Source organism: Coregonus lavaretus (genome assembly GCF_964263955.1).
Source record: "Coregonus lavaretus genome assembly, chromosome: 15".
Lineage (NCBI taxonomy): Eukaryota > Metazoa > Chordata > Actinopteri > Salmoniformes > Salmonidae > Coregonus > Coregonus lavaretus.
This window is the reverse complement of record NC_140002.1, coordinates 13,965,284-13,983,196: the sequence shown is the minus strand read 5'-3', so window position 1 is coordinate 13,983,196 and position 17,913 is coordinate 13,965,284. Positions and strand designations below refer to the sequence as shown.

At 40.7% G+C, this 17,913-nt stretch overlaps 2 protein-coding genes across 3 annotated transcripts in view; one reads left to right on the top strand and one right to left on the bottom strand.

Moving 5' to 3' along the window:
- Positions 1–3,278: 3,278 nt before the first annotated feature.
- Positions 3,279–7,756, bottom strand: LOC311142319 (pleckstrin homology domain-containing family B member 1-like). Its single transcript, XM_084177946.1, has 6 exons — positions 7,518–7,756; positions 5,929–6,081; positions 5,569–5,671; positions 5,318–5,357; positions 5,143–5,224; positions 3,279–4,779 (listed from the first exon to the last, which is right to left on the bottom strand). Exons 1-6 carry the CDS (start codon positions 7,576–7,578, stop codon positions 4,646–4,648), a joined length of 573 nt encoding a protein of 190 aa, XP_084034072.1. The 5' UTR covers positions 7,579–7,756; the 3' UTR covers positions 3,279–4,645.
- A 5,364-nt stretch (positions 7,757–13,120) lies between these two features.
- LOC311142812 (protein FAM168A-like) overlaps positions 13,121–17,913 on the top strand; it is a 57,903-nt gene continuing 53,110 nt past the window's right edge. The window contains exons 1-2 of one of the 2 annotated variants that reach the window (XM_084178502.1): positions 13,121–13,281; positions 16,829–16,934. In XM_084178502.1, the coding sequence (XP_084034628.1) occupies positions 16,867–16,934 (68 nt within the window). In that variant the 5' untranslated portion in view covers positions 13,121–13,281; positions 16,829–16,866. The remainder of the gene's footprint in view (positions 13,282–16,828; positions 16,935–17,913) is intronic. The other variant, XM_084178503.1, reaches the window with a different exon arrangement.

The following is a 17,913-nucleotide window of genomic DNA, read 5'->3' as shown; positions in this document are numbered from 1 at the left end:
GCATTCATATTGTAAACACCGTTTCTGATGGTTGGAGCTTTCCCTGAAAGTAACATTTTGATTGCTTTCTAGTGATTTCTCTATCGATTTTAAGTAATCTAATAAGAAATAACCGAATGTGCTCAATCAATTAATCGTTAAAGAAATAATAAGGTAGTAACCCCAGTTATATTTGTCTGCCTTTTCAAAAGCATTTGCTATGCCAAGGTGGCACAGTATCCTCTTTCACTGCAACAGCCTACATTTATTTGTACTAGGCTAAAATGTAGGCCTATTGCGGCGTTCAAAACAACTAGGAACTGGGAAATCTCCGACTTTTGACCTCAGTGCATTCAAAATAACTGGGAACTCGGAAAAAAAGAGCTTCTACTTGGAAAAATGTATTTAAACGGTAATTCAACTCGGAATTCCAACTCAGGAACTCAGGCCTCTTTTTAGAGCTCCGACCTGAAGATCACTTACGTCATGATTTGACCTTGTTGTTTTGAACGCGGCAATAGTCCACAACAGTGGAGGCGTCATAATACCCATTAAACCTAGCGGTCAAACACGGAAATGGTTCAAATCGTCTTTCCACCATTCATTTTTCATATAGTGAATTTTACAAACACTTCAAATGAAGTATGTGTTTGGTGTAGGCTTACCGTAGCATGTTTTGATAACTGTGTAGCCTAATTCTCTCTCGGACAAGGTGAACTTTATCAAAATATTTGCCTCAATTTACTCTAACAATTTTAAAATGCTAATTAGCAACAGAGAAGACCTCAGCAAGACTACAAATTCCTGCAGGAAGCTCCTGGACCTCATCTCTATCCGACACTGTCAGCTACTGTTCACCAGGGCAATCAGAGACCTGTGCCCAATCCATGATGAATCCATGTGCTGTATTGAAAATAATTGAAAAAAGTGTTGAACTTCTTCCCAATCTTCTATCCTCTTTCTCTGTCTTAGCTAGGCACTGACTACGCTTTAGCTAGCTAGTTAGCAGAGCAGTAGATCAAAAAATAATTGTGTATTGCTTAGCCTAGATAATTGTTTTTACAGTATGTTGACTTTGGCGTCTATTTCAGACCTTATGGCATTTTTCAAGGATGAGCATAAGAGCATTAAAAGGGGAGAAGACCACTATAAGTCTGGCCATGTGGAGAAGTGCAACAATAGTGAGGGGCAATTTAGCGGTTTGGTCAGGGCCATCATGAGGGATAAAGTTGATCCTGTGTCGGTGAGTGTAGCTATTAAGTTAAGTTTGAGCATCTTAGCAATACAATATATTCTATACAGCTGTCAGCATTCTACAAGGAAAGAGTCACTTAATCAATTATATAATCATTAACCAGATTACCACGGATACCAGACTTAGATGAGCGATAACTCAGTTCTAGAATGTTGTCATTGATGAGAATGAATCAAAAAATCTATTGACATTCAGAATTGAGTTTGTTTAGACATCCAGCCTGTATTGTAGTTTCATGACCAGAGACAAATCTTCAAAGGCACAGTATTTATTTATTTGGAGTGGTACATGCATTCACTTAGTCTTGATTTATAGGATCCTTCCAACAATATGATTGATATGTCAAATGATAAAATCCCAAGTTATCAATTAAAAGTTTATGGAAAAACTGCACTTGTCCACCTGAAAATTATAATTTATTAAATATTCTACAGCTGTAATGTCATCAATCAAATCAAACTTTATTTATATAGCACATTTCTTACAATGAATGCATTTCAAGGTGTTCAAAGTCATGCGTTGAAAGGCATGTGGCACTTAACATCCTTCCTCTTGGCAGGTCTCTATAGGTGACCAGGAGATTAACTCTACCACATGAGAATGCCTCCGTGGAGCTCGTAAGTGTAGCCATGCAGCCTATTTTGGCGGTTCACAATATTGGCCATACGGATGTGGAATGCGAGTGGAGGAAGCCAGCCGTGCGCAACCAGGTCATTGGAGGACCTGTACCCGGCCAAAGACTACAACCCTCTGTCCCGATAGTCCACAGAGGAGGATCTTCAGTGGCTAAAGAACCGTCTCCGGGGCAGGTTCACTGAAATGGCATGTCTCTTCGAACCTGAGCCAGAACAACCACTACCCTTCCTGTCATCCCTGTCTGTACCGGACATTGTTAAAAAACAAGGGCACATGGGGCATGCAGGCATCCTGGCTGGCATGGCGCTGTCGGTGGAGCAGCAGGAGGCTATATAAATTATATGGCAGGCAACAGTTGGACAGCGCATTTGTGTTACTCAACTCAGCGCGAATGCACATGTGCCAATTGAATCTCTGTTTAGGTTGCAGCCCAGCCAGCAGTACATCAAGGCAAATGAGGAAAAAGTCAGCGGTTGTATTCGATAAAGGTTTTTATTAAAAGTATGAATTTCACCACCCCGCGGAAGGACCGCAGTTGTACAGGACAAACATAGTTACAGGTAAAGCGTTTTCAGAATTGAAATTTAAGTATTGACTGATGTTGACTCAATGTTGTTGCTAGCAAATCACGCGACCAGTTAGCTATCAAAACTCAACTCCGCCTCGGTGTAAAATAACAAAGTTGGGCGTATCTCAGCTAGGCAGGCCTAGGCCGTGGTTTGTGTATAAAAATATGACAGTTTGGTGACAATTTCTTAAGAAAATACAAGATCTTCAAAACAACCACACTGCATCACACAATCCGGGAAAGTGGTACAAAAAATAGCAAAATGTGAAAATGTTTCTTATTGCATAACATTACAGCGAGGCTATAGGCTAATGGTTCCCTCTGAGTGTCATTGAGTCCAATTAAGTAATTTCAGGAACATTTTCTGTCGATTTGGGACCCTTTTGGCTCAAGAGCACGCCAGAGGCAAAAGTTCCATATAGCCTCTTTAATTCAGGGGTTGTTTTCATTCATTTAAACCTTAATAACATTGTAATCCATCTAGAAAAAAACACTTCAGTATATCATACCATGAAATCTTTGAAACCTTAATTAAATGCCAATTGATCATCAAAGGGAATATCAAGGATTATTTAAGTGCAAAATTAAGGGTTTTGTTTAGTCATGTATTGAGAGCTTCATAAAAAAAGAACAAAATATGTAATCTTATCATTTAGAGATGAAGTCATTTATTATAATTGATATAGCCCATCATTTGGCTAACTGTAGGCCTACTTTACAACAGCCTTCCCATTATGAGGGTGTGATTAATCATTTTGATGAATAACAGTGTTACTAAGGAGAATGTCATTTCAAACAACAAAAAACAACCCTTGATTTTGTAGTATGGTTTATTTTTTTATGGTGGGAACTGGGAAGGCATGGATGTGGAAGGGTCAGACTCAGATTCGTGGTTTATGAATCACTGCTAAAAACCACATGAACAAGCAGGTTTAAAAATATATATTTTTAATCCCTCTGTGTCAGCACTGTGAATTCATTTTAAATAAATGTTTAGATGTTAAAATGAGTTCAACTTTGGGAACTCAGTTCCCAGTCATTCCCCATCAATTTCACCCCTGAATGTAGTCTGTGAACTGTGAGTTGGTAGGAGATGGGTTAGTTTCATGAGCTCTGTCTCTGTCTAGTGGTGTGTTTTGCGATTGCTTCTCTGAAGTTCACCATCATGTGAATATTTATTTGGAGAAAAACGACATCAACTTAGATTGTGAGTGACTAGTGTGTAGGCTACTACTGATGTGTAATAAATTATACATATTTCTCTATCTCTTATATTATAGAAAGAAAGTGTGGCTGCCCCAAAGAGACATGTAGGAGAACAGTGGATAATGAGATTAAGGACTGTGGTCTGTCATGGAACATCATTTCCAGACAGGCAGAAGCCTTATGTTCCAAATAGGAATGAAGTCGATTTAAGCAAGTAAGTATTCTGACATTGAATATGAATTCTCATATCCATGGCTTTGAACACTTTTATTAAATTTGACAACAACAGCATTGTACTCATAGTGAATTAAATTCCATACATGAGCTTTAATACAGGATCTAAGGTTAATAAAAGTGATCCACTTTTGCACCTCAGGCAGCTGAATATGTGGAGCGGGACGTTTTTGTTTCTCATACACCCTGTACGTTGCATACCGTATACGTTTCATATGCATTCCTACTAAATATGCTGTGTGATCTTAACCTATGTTATAAAGGACATATTTACATATTTATGTTACCATCAACCTGTTCTGTAAACCAATTTGTCAACACACGCGTTCGCGAACACATGAACGCACGCTCACACAAACCCTGTATATAGTATGCTTACTTACTTTATCGTGTTCTTCTTATTTTTATATCTCGTGTGTTTTTGTTCTACCTTGTTATTTTTAGTATTACATTGTTATTGATTACTGCATTGTTGGGGTTAGAGCTTGCAAGAAAGGCATTTCACTGTACTTGTTCATGTGACATTAAAACTTGTAACACACACACACACACACACACACACACACACTCGGGCACCCATTTTCTGCAACAGGAAAAACATTGTGTTTGAAATACAATAATAAGACTTGTAGGAGTGAGGCCTACAGCAGCAGTCCTACATATATGCAGCCTGGGCGTTTCCCAGCCGTGCCTCCCTGCTCATGGAGCTAGCGCACTGGGGAGGGCGCCCAAGCAAGCAGCCTGGTCCAGATCAGAGGCCTTCTCTATCAGCAGAAGAACAAGGGCATCCAGAGGAAGGAGCGCATGGCAGCCCCCGCCGCCATGCCCGCCAGTAGCCCCAGTGCCACCTGCTCTCCTATGCCATCATATGGGTCTCTCTGGATCAGTATGTGGTGGGTACCTGAGAGAGAGGGAGGGAGAGACAGGATGCTGAATATAGGGTGTACTAGAGTATTTATGGGAGCATAAGTGAATATACGAGTGTGTTTTATTCAACTTTTCTGATTTGATGTAACCAGGATAGTTATGTCAACAACTGATTTCAGGGAGTCTCGGAAAGGAGTGCTAGAGTCACACTGTTGACTTGCTGACATCAGAGTTGTACTCACTAGGCACCAAACAGAAGAAAACAGACTTAAACAGGGAGGGACTACCTGAACTTGTCCAATAAGAAACACTTGTTTTCATTTTACGTTGCAAAACATTTTGCTACGGTGTGCACTAATGAATATGACTCAGACCTCGGGTGTTGTGTTGTCTTTACCTGATCCAGGGGCGAGGTAGATGGTGTTGTGGCCGTCCATTGGGACGGACTGGTAGGTGTCGTCGTACGGGTCATACGGGAACTAAGTGGGAAAGACAAGACGATAAGACAAGAATGTCCTCTAAGCATCCGAGTTTGGGAAACCCTGGTTTAGAAATATTACCAGGTTACTTACTGGGTTTTGTCTTGCCTCTAGAATTGTCAACTTCCATGCTCTGCAAAAACAGAATGAGAAAGAGAGGAAGTAGATTGAGAGAGAGTGTCTGCACTGTAAAAGAGAGAGAGAGTGTGTGTGTGAGTGAGGGAGAGGAAGAGAAAGATTGTGTGTGTGAGGGAGAGAGAGAGTGTGTGTGAGTGAGAGAGAGAGTGTGAGAGAGGGAGAGAGTGTGAGAGAGGGAGAGGAAGAGAGACAGGATATAGACTCACAGTGCCTCGTCCTCACTGTTGGCACAAAGGATCACTGTGGAGCCATCTCTAAGCTGCACCACCACCATGTTCTCACTGGGGTGGTTCTCTGGGGGAGAGAGACCTGTACAACAACAGGGACAGCTAGGGTTACACACACATACGCACACGTCAGTCCACAGCAAAGGATAAAATCTTCTGGGGGTCAATACAGATATTTGGACTCCTCAGTCCACTTTATTTCTGTAATAAAACATACAGCATGTCTCATGGGTCTCTGGTCAAAAGTAGTGCACTATAGGCCTAGGGAATAGATTGCCATTTCGGATGCATCCATTGTCATGTTGAACACCCTCATCTTTCCATACACTCCCTCCTCACCTGCACACTCCAGGCCAGACTTGACGCTCACACAGCTGGTCTTGAGACCCACTCGGTGCTCAAATTCTCGCCTGCTGTCCGTCTTGTAGAAGACCAGGCTACCATCGATCCACAGGTCACACCAATTCAGCTTCCACCGTTTTAGGATGGAGGCTGACGGAGGGTGAAGTGGAGTAGAGTTTGGGTTAGGTTAAGATGTCCAGTTTCCTAACGGTCAGTTCGGACTTTGACCACTTTGTATACTTTTATTTTGTTTATCCACATTAACTGAAATACTCTACTTAATTTATCTACAAACTGAAATGCCCTAGCTATTTCATTTATCCACATTAAGTGAAATGCACTGTCAGACAGATATGATTGTCTCAATTCAGCATATAATAATAGTAATAATAATAATAATAATAATGTTAATTTATATAGCAATTTTTATTACAAGAAGAATCTCAAAGATGCATTCTAGTCAATGGGTCTATAATGGGTAGACCTACAGCCATTTTGAGTGTTTTGTATTTATATGGTTGAAGCTGTAAATCTGTATATGTTGTTGTTTTCCTCTGGCGGGTGAATCCCCAGTAGTTGGCTTGAGGCCTGTCTGTGTGAGTCACTGATTTGCTAACACAGACAGGAAGCTAATTAGATTATGGCCAGGCTGGACAAGCAGAGTAAGGGTTGGACTTTTATAACAGTTGTAACATTCACCTTCTAGAACGATTCTGATCTTATTTATTCACAAGCAACCGCAACTCAATAAATAGGGCAAAGATGCCCTTTAGTGCATTGGTTTCATCAAGACAAGCTAAATGGTAGGTACTGTAGGTTAATCTGTTAGCGATCTTGATGACATCAACAGAGTCCTCCATTTTCTTTTCAGTGGTGTCAGTTTTAAGAACATGGGAGAACTGTTTTTGGAGAGAGTGGCACGGACTGCGGACTTGAGCAAAAATTGCTACAGACCTCACACACTCACTTAAGGCCAGGCATAATCATATCACAATCAACTTTTACCAGTTGAATTTAGACATAAATATAATACTTTTTTAAAATAAAAACAATTCTGAAATATTGTATTAAAATATGCAAAAGAGTTTGATACATTTTCTATTACATGGGCTTTTAAATTATGTGTAATTCAATATAGTGAGCTTTGAAATGATGGATGTATGTCCATTTTAAAGTGGTTAAAATTCATAAAATTTGGATGACTTTAGTATGATGACTTTAGTACTAAAGAAAATCTAAATTTTCATCAAGATTTTGGCACTTTTATGTTTAGTTTTTGAAGATATTAATATTAAATGGACCAAAATGCCAACAAATCTCAAAATTGATAGGTAGATGCAAAAATGTAATTTCAGCCTGTGGTGCCTGGCCTTAACTTGTCTTTCAAAGGGTTCTATACAGTGCTGATATCACTCTCGTACTAGTGCTCCACACAACTTCTTATGCTTTGTTTAGCCGTTGAGGTCTACACTTGGTAAAGATAGTACCTGCAATGGCTAAGGCTATATCTAAGACCAAAACATGTAGACACGAGGTTAGACTACAATATTACATTATTTGAGAAACATTGAAGCTACAGTACTCACTCTGTCTCCATAGCCAGCCTGACTTCAGCAGTGCTATGTGTATGGTCGGAGATCTGTCCATGTCACAATTCCTCACCCCAAATAATCCAGAGAGGAAACCCAGAGCGTGTTTGTGCCAGGAGTGTTTGTTTTATGTTTGTCAAGTGTTTGTTGTTGGTCGAGGAGTCGTCTGCAGAGAGACAGAGAGACAGAGAGACGTACAGTACCTTTATTTTGACTCTGGCCCACACGTCTAATCTGAGCGCGAGAGGTGGAGAATGGGGCTGAACTAGATCATTTGGGATTAGTGGGCCTGGATTGGCCACACCTTCTCTCCTGACTCATTTTCTGCTTCCCTCACTGGCTGGAATGTTCTCACTTCCTGTCTCCTCCACCTCCTCTTATTCCTCCACTATTTACTCAATTTTCTCTGCTTCATCTTTCTTTATATTTTGCACGTGTTGTCATCTGTCTTTAGGAACTGGGGTTCTTGGACTACTCATTGTGTTGTCATCTGTCTTTAGGAACTGGGGTTCTTGGACTACTGCATGTGTTGTCATCTGTCTTTAGGAACTGGGGTTCTTGGACTACTCATTGTGTTGTCATCTGTCTTTAGGAACTGGGGTTCTTGGACTACTCATTGTGTTGTCATCTGTCTTTAGGAACTGGGGTTCTTGGACTACTCATTGTGTTGTCATCTGTCTTTAGGAACTGGGGTTCTTGGACTACTGCATGTGTTGTCATCTGTCTTTAGGAACTGGGGTTCTTGGACTACTGCATGTGTTGTCATCTGTCTTTAGGAACTGGGGTTCTTGGACTACTGCATGTGTTGTCATCTGTCTTTAGGAACTGGGGTTCTTGGACTACTGCATGTGTTGTCATCTGTCTTTAGGAACTGGGGTTCTTGGACTACTGCATGTGTTAATAGCGTGTAGTGAAAAAGGCATAACACACTCAAACACCTTAATCCCTGCATTAAAATAACACCATGAGAATTAGCTGACTGTTACAGTTTTCTTTGGGTAACTCAGGAGAACCTTCCTGTCAGGGACAAACTGATACCAGAAATCGGTTGAGGCATTTCTAACACACCAGCAAAAATGTTCCTTGAGACCCCCATTATTAGCCAAATAATGGTAATTCTGGGTCAAAATATTTTTTCTACAAATCCACTGGGCTAAAGATTGACCAGCCCATCTGCCATTTGCCCGAACTGCCCTGTTTTAGCTCAGATGCAACCGTGACCTGAGCATACTTGAGTCACTGTTGTAACATCATTATGAAAGCTGCCCAAACACTTTTATAAGCACAAATGTGGGTCTGCTGAGAAAGAAGTCATGATGCCAATTATATGAAGTGAACCCAGCAGAAATGTCAAGGTGTTTAGATTGATTCACTAAGGAATCACCCTGGCTCTATTTTAAACCTTACTAGAAGACTCGGTCTGTTCCCTCCAAGTGAGCCAATCCCATGGAGGTATAATGATGACCTCATTTCTGGTGCCTGTACCATGGTCACTGCCTCAGGTCAGTGTATTATATAGAGAGTTTGAGTTTGAGATGGTTAGAATGATCTGGATATAGCCAATGAGGATAGATTTGTTTACAAGGTCAGAGAAACAATATCAATAACTGTATTTATAGAAGTATATATAGATGCATTATTACTAATCACACTGTAATATTGTATAATGTGGTCCATCCCTGCCATGGCAGACCCGAGATTCGAACCCACGCCACAGCACAACACCACAATGTCCTCCAGAAGCACCAGTAATACCACTGACCCAGAAAAGCCAATGCAGTGCTGAGTCTGGGTCTAACAATAGCCCTACTTCAGGTTTCAGGAAGGCAGTAGTGATACTTACTTATCCACAGGGTTCTTATTATACATTGACTCTTGGGGAGCCTAAAGTGTCAAGTGGTGCCTGACGTCGATATCTTTGGCAATTGTGGGGTTGGGCCTCACATTGATATTTAAATTCTTATGTGGGAGGGAGGGGTGGGCTTCTGATCTGTTATGGGGGTGTCCAGGGGTGTCTGAATTGACTGGAATTTAAATGGAATTGACCCCAACCCTGCTTGGTGATGATCAGTTTCTATTTTCACCATGTGTGAGTCATGAAGGGTATCCTAGTGGGGAAAAACTGCTAGCCAGATGTTCTGATGACATATTGCTGCCTGGGACTGAATGTTGGCCATTGTATTGTGACTGTGTGGGAACGCTGGATTCCTCCTCTCAGGGTTTGACCTTCAACATAACATAAGGACTCTATTTATCCTCTCTGTACACTCCGTTGCCACTAGATGGCCCTATTCCTACCCCTATCAGTACCACACGCTGTGTATTTTATTGTAGATCATGGTCTGCAAAGTCAGCAGTGACCCACTGCGTTCCATGACATGACATCACACGACAGTCCCTCAACATTCACCATAGCCCAGCAAAGCTGAGGACCTCTGAAATCTGTACTTGTAGCCAGTGGTGTAAAGTACTTAAGTAGAAATACTGTAAAGTACTACTTAAGTAGTTTTTTGGGGTATCTGTACTTTACTTTACTATTTATATTTTTGACTACTTTTACTCCACTACATTCCTAAATAAAATAATGTACTTTTTACTCCTTACATTTTCCCTGACACCCAAAAGTACTCGTTACATTATGAATGTTTAGCATGACATGAAAATTGTCTAATTCATGCACTCATCCCTACTGCCTCTGATCTGGCATACTCACTAAACACAAATGCTTTGTTTCTAAATTATGTCTAACTGTTGAAGTGTGCCCCTGGCTATCCGTAAATTTAAAAAACAAGAAAATCGTGCCGTCTGGGTTGCTTAATATAAGGAATTTGAAATGATTTATACTTTTACTTTTGATACTTAAGTATATTCAAAACCAAATACTTTTAGACTTTTACTCAAGTAGAATTCTACTGGGTGACTTTCACTTTTACTTGTGTCATTTTCTTTTATGGTATCTTTAATTTTACTCAAGTATGACAATTGGGTACTTTTTCCACCACTGCTTGTAGCCATTCTGAAATAAAGATATTTCTCTACTAGTGTGCTCTGTAGGATACTGGTACTAGTACTCAATCGGAGGTCAATGGTACTTGGTGGTGACTGACACAGTAGCGCTATGTTTAGAATGTAAGTGTTTTTAGACACACCCCACCTTTCCAGAAGAACAGGCCTTTAACCCTATCTACTGGCCTGCCCTGCATGAAATCACACTGACTTCTAGCTGTTTGAAAAGCTCGGTGGTAGCACTTATTTTGAGCCCTCTGTCATAAGGGGCTACATAACGCATATCACACAATAACATTCATGACAGCTAGTGTCTCGACAGTTATCTCAACAATCATGATGACACAAACCAACGTGTGGTTCAGCTAATTTGCTTGGTAAAACACCAGCCAACTTGCAAAATAACTATATGTGACGTTATGCCACATCAGCTTTCACCTGTTAGGACATTATTATGACAGCAAGCAATTATTTTGGCTTCTAGGAAAGCGTGCTCAAGTAAAGTAATTCTGTGAACTGCACAGGCCTATCCCTTTACTTATGGTGATAAAAGTGGAATTAGACTGTTGGGTCTGCAAATGTCATTAGAGTTCAGAAGACTGTGCTCTCCACTTACCTGCTACTAGCTCACCTCACATCACTACCTTACACCAAACCAGCTGAGGTAACTTCGATTTATCCGGTTCAGTGCAAACATGCAAATCATCAGCCCCAATAACAGTACAACTCCATAATCTATAATATGTTGTAAAAGCCTAACAGAGAGTTATAACATGGTATAATATTGTATTAGTATTTCTGTATGAATATGTTTGTGCTTTGTTGGCACTCAGCATTTGGTTGGGCCTAAGAGATTCTTTGTCTGGAGTGTTTATCTTCAGTTCAATCGAGTACAGGCTTAACTGAATGAACAACAAAGACGGAATGCAATATGACATTTTATTAAATCGTTGGGGAATGGCCAGATGATGTGATGGCGGGGCTGCTGGCCTCTGGGGAAAGGAGTTCTAATGACGGGCCTTAAGGTTATTATAGCTGGTAGTGGTGGGGAGGTGGATGGTTGTTGAAAACTGTTGCTGAAAAACAGCAAGTGAGAGAACATGGGTGAGTTGACATACATCCCAAGATTTACACCCATTGGTTGAGAGAGAGGAAGGTGATAATTGCAAGAGTGAGCCCATAGGTTAAACAGCAAGCGTGAGGAATGTGCAATATTGTGCAGAGTTTATAGGCAATAAGGTAAATAGGTGAATGACATTCCGCACATGGCTTATAGGAAAGAGGCGAAGAGACAAGATGCTATGCTGATCATATTTTTGTATTCATCCCCACTAAGCCCGAAGAATAGGAAACAAAGTGAATGATAACGCTTACTGGATGAAGTTATACGAGTATTCAGATCAGCCTTCCTGATTGAACTTTTGTAAATTACATTTGCCACTGACTCTTGTCACTAAATTCTGTTGCATGTTTTTGGCCCTTTAAAACCTCTTGATAGCTTTCTGGGGCTGCGGTCAGGTTTTTGGAGCAATATGGTTAAGGCTATCATTGGAGTCTTTATTTAGTTGTGATAAGCAAGTACTGTAGCAGAATTTTGGAGGTGTCACAACTTCTCCCTCCTTATTCGGGCAGGCTTCGGCGTTCGTCGTCACCGGCCTTCTAGCCACTGCCGCTCCATATCTCATCATTCCATTTGTCTTGTCTTGTCTTGGCAATTACACACACCTGGTTCATATTCCCCTCATTAGTGCGTGTTCCCTCTGCCCCCTTGTCCTTGTGGGTGATTGTTCATTGTGAGGTTGAGCTCAGTATTTTGTATTGCCGGGGTATTTTCCCTGTGTGCATGTTTGTTCCAGTGCGCTTGTTTTGCGCACTGGACTGGTTACGATGGATTACTGAATAAACTCTGTATACTGTGATTTACCCTCCTGCGCCTGACTCCTTCAAATCACGCATTACGGGAGGTGGTTGGTTGCATAAGAAAATGGGTTGACTTGCAATGTTTATCTGATTCTATACAACTTAGTCAAACTATCATACAACACATATCTTACTGCTATTATATACATAAATCATGATTGACATGGCAATAGTGAAAACACAAGCCAGGGATGCCTAGTATGCCACAAGCCAGGGATGCCTAGTATGTTTTGCAAAGCAAAAATATTCTATTCTATTCCGTCATCTGCCATAAATCTCCCATTTTATTTTAATATTTTCTTATATGAAAACCTCCTTGCTATCATGCTCATTCTATAGGGGATTCAAGCAGTCCTCTTTGAAAATGTGTCTATCCCAGTGCACACACACATTAAACAGGAGCAAAATACAGAGATGTGAGAACACATAAATCAGAGAAAGTTTAATCAAGGATCATGTCATCATTTTTCTTAATAAATGTAGCTTATATTTCCAACTCCAGTGAACTTGATGTTAGATGGATAGATGTGAGAGGTAGTTGTGAGGTAGTGAGACTTCTGAATTGGTCCCTGTTTGACAGTCACGTAGGAGAAAAAGGTCCTCCCCTAGTGTTTGCAAGGTTTTACTGCCCCCCTCTGTTACCTATCATTCTCGCTCAATATTCCCATCCCCCCACTTTGTGTGGATGTCGATGTTACCATCGCGCTTATGAGAAACCACCGAAGCAAACCTTGGGAGAAAACCGCCAGCATTGAACAAGGGAAACAGTGAACCCGGACTCGGCATAACATTAAAAACGAGGTGCTCCACGATAACAAATTCCCTTGGACATTTGGTGAGTTTGATATCATAACGTGTTCATAGTCTTGGAGACAGACGTGTCCTGCCTGATAATGTAAATATATATATATATATATATTTGCGATGCATATATAAAAAATCTAATGGACATGCATGGTGTAAAATATTACAGATGGGTAAGACTAGGCTACACGTTGCAAGCCATAGGTCGCTGTGGTCCATTGGCAAATAAAACCAGACATAAGTGTGTAACAATGCGTGTTGATGTGTCTGCAACAATGTAATCGGGGCTGCAACGGCCTTGGATCTCAAGGATGCATTATAAAACGTGACATAGACTGAGAGCGAGTGCAGAGGAAATGCAGCCGACCCCTTGTCCTGGCTATACATTTTTCCTACTCATGTAGTAGCAGATCGGCTTTTGGTAAAGAAATGTGCGGCTCAAAATGGTGTCGGGAGTTTGACTGTGTGACCATTTTAAAAAGCCAAGTGAATTTCTGAGCGCAGCAATTATTTCATGAGTCCACACGACAGCGAGGGCACATAAGGAAAACTACTAATTACATTTTTAAGTGTGAAATAGAACAAGACCTGACAGTTGATGTATTGTATGCGTGCAATAGCTGCTGGGAAATGTTTTTGTTATGACTCACTATTTGCTGTGATTATGATGCGTTTAGAAAGTAGGCTATAGGAGGTGGGCTAATTGTGCAAGGTAACAAATATGGTCACATCTAAGCTGTTTAATAACATAAGCACGCATAATACAAATTATACTGTAAATACTACAATATAACAAGAATAATAAGAATAATGCTAAATTATGAAAATATTGTACCTGTTTTTCAATTTCATTTTGAAGGAACCGATCACTAGCCAATGGCCTATTGCATGTTTAAACAATATACATTTAGGAAAATGTAGTTGTCAATCGCTGCTGCTTTAGAGAGCATGAACATTCAAAAGGCAAAACGTTGTGGCAAACGTTGGGGACGTTGCAGATAGAAATGTCATGAATATATAAAGCTGACATGATTCCCTATTCTATCTGTCAGAGAGGCATGTTTGTTCTACAAAGCATATTTCTACCTTTACGTTCCACTACGCTGTGCCCTGGCCTGCTGAACATGTTCAAGGTAAACACTGTGGACTGTGGAGTCGGATGGTGTCGGGGCGCTGAATCTGCTGCTCCACAATCTGTGTGAGTGTGAGTGCTGCTGTGTGCTCTGCTGGGCTCCAGAGGGCAGTGAGACAAAACACACCCCAGAGATGTGGGGGCGCTCCATTATCTGTGGAGATGCACTTGTTCCAGTGTTAATGTTTTAATGTGTCTAAATGGCTCCTTTCTTTGTTATTGATACACTGTTTCTCATGGTTTAATGACACTGTTTATCATGGTTTAATGACTATGGCCTACTCTGTTCCACTAGCTAGGCCATGTTCAAACTCAGAATGTTGTTTCTGCAAGTCCTTTATCTGATACGTACCAGTGGCAGTCGGTGCTGTTTAAGATAAGGGAGGACGATTATTTACAGCATATTGGATGACTGTCATTCATATTCCATTCACCCAGTTTAACATCGATAGGTTTAGGCTACTACATGATACTAACATTTTCCGTATACCCATCATGAGGTTGCTACAACCTAGCCAATGAATTCAACATAGGTGCACTGCACACAGGTCGAGATAATGATTTGAGGTGACAGACAGTGACACATTCAATATCACCTTGCACACTCTTGCCTGCATCTAGCTGACCTAGGGTGTAATCATTAGTCCAACAGTTTATATTGGACAAATTCAGATATGTTTATCCCTGTTTCGTTCCATTTGCTTCCGTTTAAGAAACGTTTTTCAACAGAATCGGCGGAATGAATACACCCCTGATCACACGCAAACAGTTAACTTTCATAGCCACAAACAAAAAGCTTGTTGTATTCCTTCTCGCATCTACACGCTCTCCTCCTCTCACCTTTTCCCTTCGTTTGTGGACTTCAATGCACAACACATCAGCTGTCTGTGACCAGGCGAGAAAACCTTTCCAAGCCAAACCTTCATATCATAACTGCAGCTATCTCACCATATAAGCTAAAGTAACATCATAGTCAACATAGCTAATAGAACTAACGCGTTAGTAAACCCGCTACAATCAAGCAGTACAGTGTAGTAAGGAGTTTAGCAGTTACACCGGCGGGCCCCAGTGGCAATAAATTTGTAAAACCAAAAGCTTACCTTGACTTGGAAGAGTTCCAGTGTTGGATAGTCATAGCCAGCTAGCTAATATAGCATCCCTCATTTTGAGCAGGGTGTTTGAGTAGGCTAAACTAGCTAGCTGCATTTGCTAACTAATCAAGTGAAAGTGAAAATAATTTACGAAATAGCTCTCTCTCTCGCCCTTCCTTCATTTTTGAAGAAATTAATTTGTTCAAAACTGTTCAATTATTGTCTTTCTCTCTCTTTGAGTCAACTACTCACCACATTTTATGCACTACAGTGCTAGCTAGCTGTAGCTTATGCTTTCAGTAATAGATTCAATCTCTGATCCTTTGATTGGGTGGACAACATGTCAGTTCATGCTGCAAGAGCGCTGATAGGTTGGAGGATGTCCTCCGGAAGTTGTCATAATTACTGTGTAAGTCTATGGAAGGGGGTGAGAACCATGAGCCTCCTAGGTCTTGTATTGAAGTCAATGTATCCAGAGGAGGAAGGAAGTTAGCTGTCCTCCGGCTACACAATGGTGCTACCCTACAGAGTGCTGTTGAGCCTACTGTAGACCTTAATTGCAAAACAGTGTGTTTTAATCAATTATTTAGTGACGTGAATGTATTTTGTATAGTTTTATCTAAAAAGGATAACTTTTTAAATGTTTCACTATTTTTATTGTTATGAAATTCACTGAGGAGGATGGTCCTCCCCTTCCTCCTCTGATATGTACAGTGGCTTGCGAAAGTATTCACCCCCTTGGCATTTTTCCTATTTTGTTGCCTTACAACCTGGAATTAAAATTGATTTCTTGGGGGTTTGTATCATCTGATTTACACAACATGCCTAACACTTTGAAGATGCAAAATACTTTTTTTGGTGAAACAAACAAGAAATAAGACAAAAAAACAGAAAACTTGAGCGTGCATAACTTTTCACCCTCCCCAAAGTCAATATTTTGTAGTGCCACCTTTTGCAGCAATTACAGCTGCAAGTCTCTTGGGGTATGTCTCTATAAGCTTGGCACATCTAGCCACTGGGATTTTTGCTCATTCTTCAAGGCAAAACTGCTCCAGCTCCTTCAAGTTGGATGGGTTCTGCTGGTGTACAGCAATCTTTAAGTCATACCACATATTCTCAATTGGATTGAGGTCTGGGCTTTGACTAGGCCATTCCAAGACATTTAAATGTTGCCTCTCTGATTAATGCCCTCCTTGCCTGGTCCGTGAGTTTTGGTGGGCGGCCCTCTCTTGGCAGGTTTGTTGTGGTGTCATATTCTTTCAATTTTTTAATAATCGATTTAATGGTGCTCCGTGGGATGTTCAAAGTTTCTGATATTTTTTTAGAACCCAACCCTGATCTGTACTTCTTCACAGCTTTGTCCCTTACCTGTTTGGAGAGCTCCTTGGTCTTCATGGTGCCGCTTGCTTGGTGGTGCCCCTTGCTTAGTGGTGTTGCAGACTCTGGGGCCTTTCAGAACAGGTGTGTATATATACTGAGATCATGTGACAGATCATGTGACACTTAGATTGCACACAGGTGGACTTTATTTAGCTAATTATGTGACTTCTGAAGGTAATTGGTTGCACCAGATCTTATTTAGGGGCTTCATAGCAAAGGGGGTGAATACACATTCCGTTATTTATTTTTTTGAATTTTTTGAAACAAGTAATTTTTTTCATTTCACTTCACCAATTTTGACAATTTTGTGTATGTCCATAACATGCAATCCAAATCCATTTAAATTACAGGTTGTAATGCAACAAAATAGGAAAAACGCCAAGGGGGATGAATAATTTTGCAAGGCACTGTACATAGTATAGTGTAATTAATGTGTTTTTGGCCAGTGGCCAGGATGTTTGTAGTAGGGATGTGACAAATTGACAATTTTGCTTAATGTTTAAACTGCCAATAGATTTTCAGTTTTCTGTTAAAACGATAAGAAAAAACCATAAAGTTCCACGTCAATTCACAATGCAGAATAATGGTCCTATTAAGTATGTATGACCGCTAGGGCCTGGCAATAAAATTATATATACCGCAGTCATATTCTCTTGAAAGCGCCTCGGCTACGGCATGTTTAATGCCGACACAAAACCTTGTCTGGAGATACTTTCGAAGCGCAACAGAACGGGCATTTTACTGTAAAGGAATGCCGCTTCTGAAGCTGGACTAACGTCCGTCACTGGGTGACCAGAACAGTCAATCAAATAATTTCGAGCTGCCTGTGCGCAGCCTGCCTGCTGCCTGCACGCAGATCACTCTCTCCTCAGATCACTCTCTCCTAAAAAAGTACTTTAAAGTTAAATACCGTGACTTACCAAGACATTTAGTAGAAAGAAAACACATCTTACGCTAAGAATCGACTTTTAAACGGATGAGACTGATTAGTGTCCGTACTTCCGAGAACACAAACACTTGCATCTTTCATAGCGAGCGAGGGATGGCGAGAAAGGGGAGG

Coding starts and splice junctions, on each gene's coding strand:
- LOC311142319 (XM_084177946.1), bottom strand. CDS start 7,578: ATGGACAGATCTCCGACCATACACATAGCACTGCTGAAGTCAGGCTGG. Junction 6,082..7,517: donor AGGCTGGCTATGGAGACAGA/GTGAGTACTGTA, acceptor ACCCTCCGTCAG/CCTCCATCCTAAAACGGTGG. Junction 5,225..5,317: donor TAGAGGCAAGACAAAACCCA/GTAAGTAACCTG, acceptor TTTCCCACTTAG/TTCCCGTATGACCCGTACGA.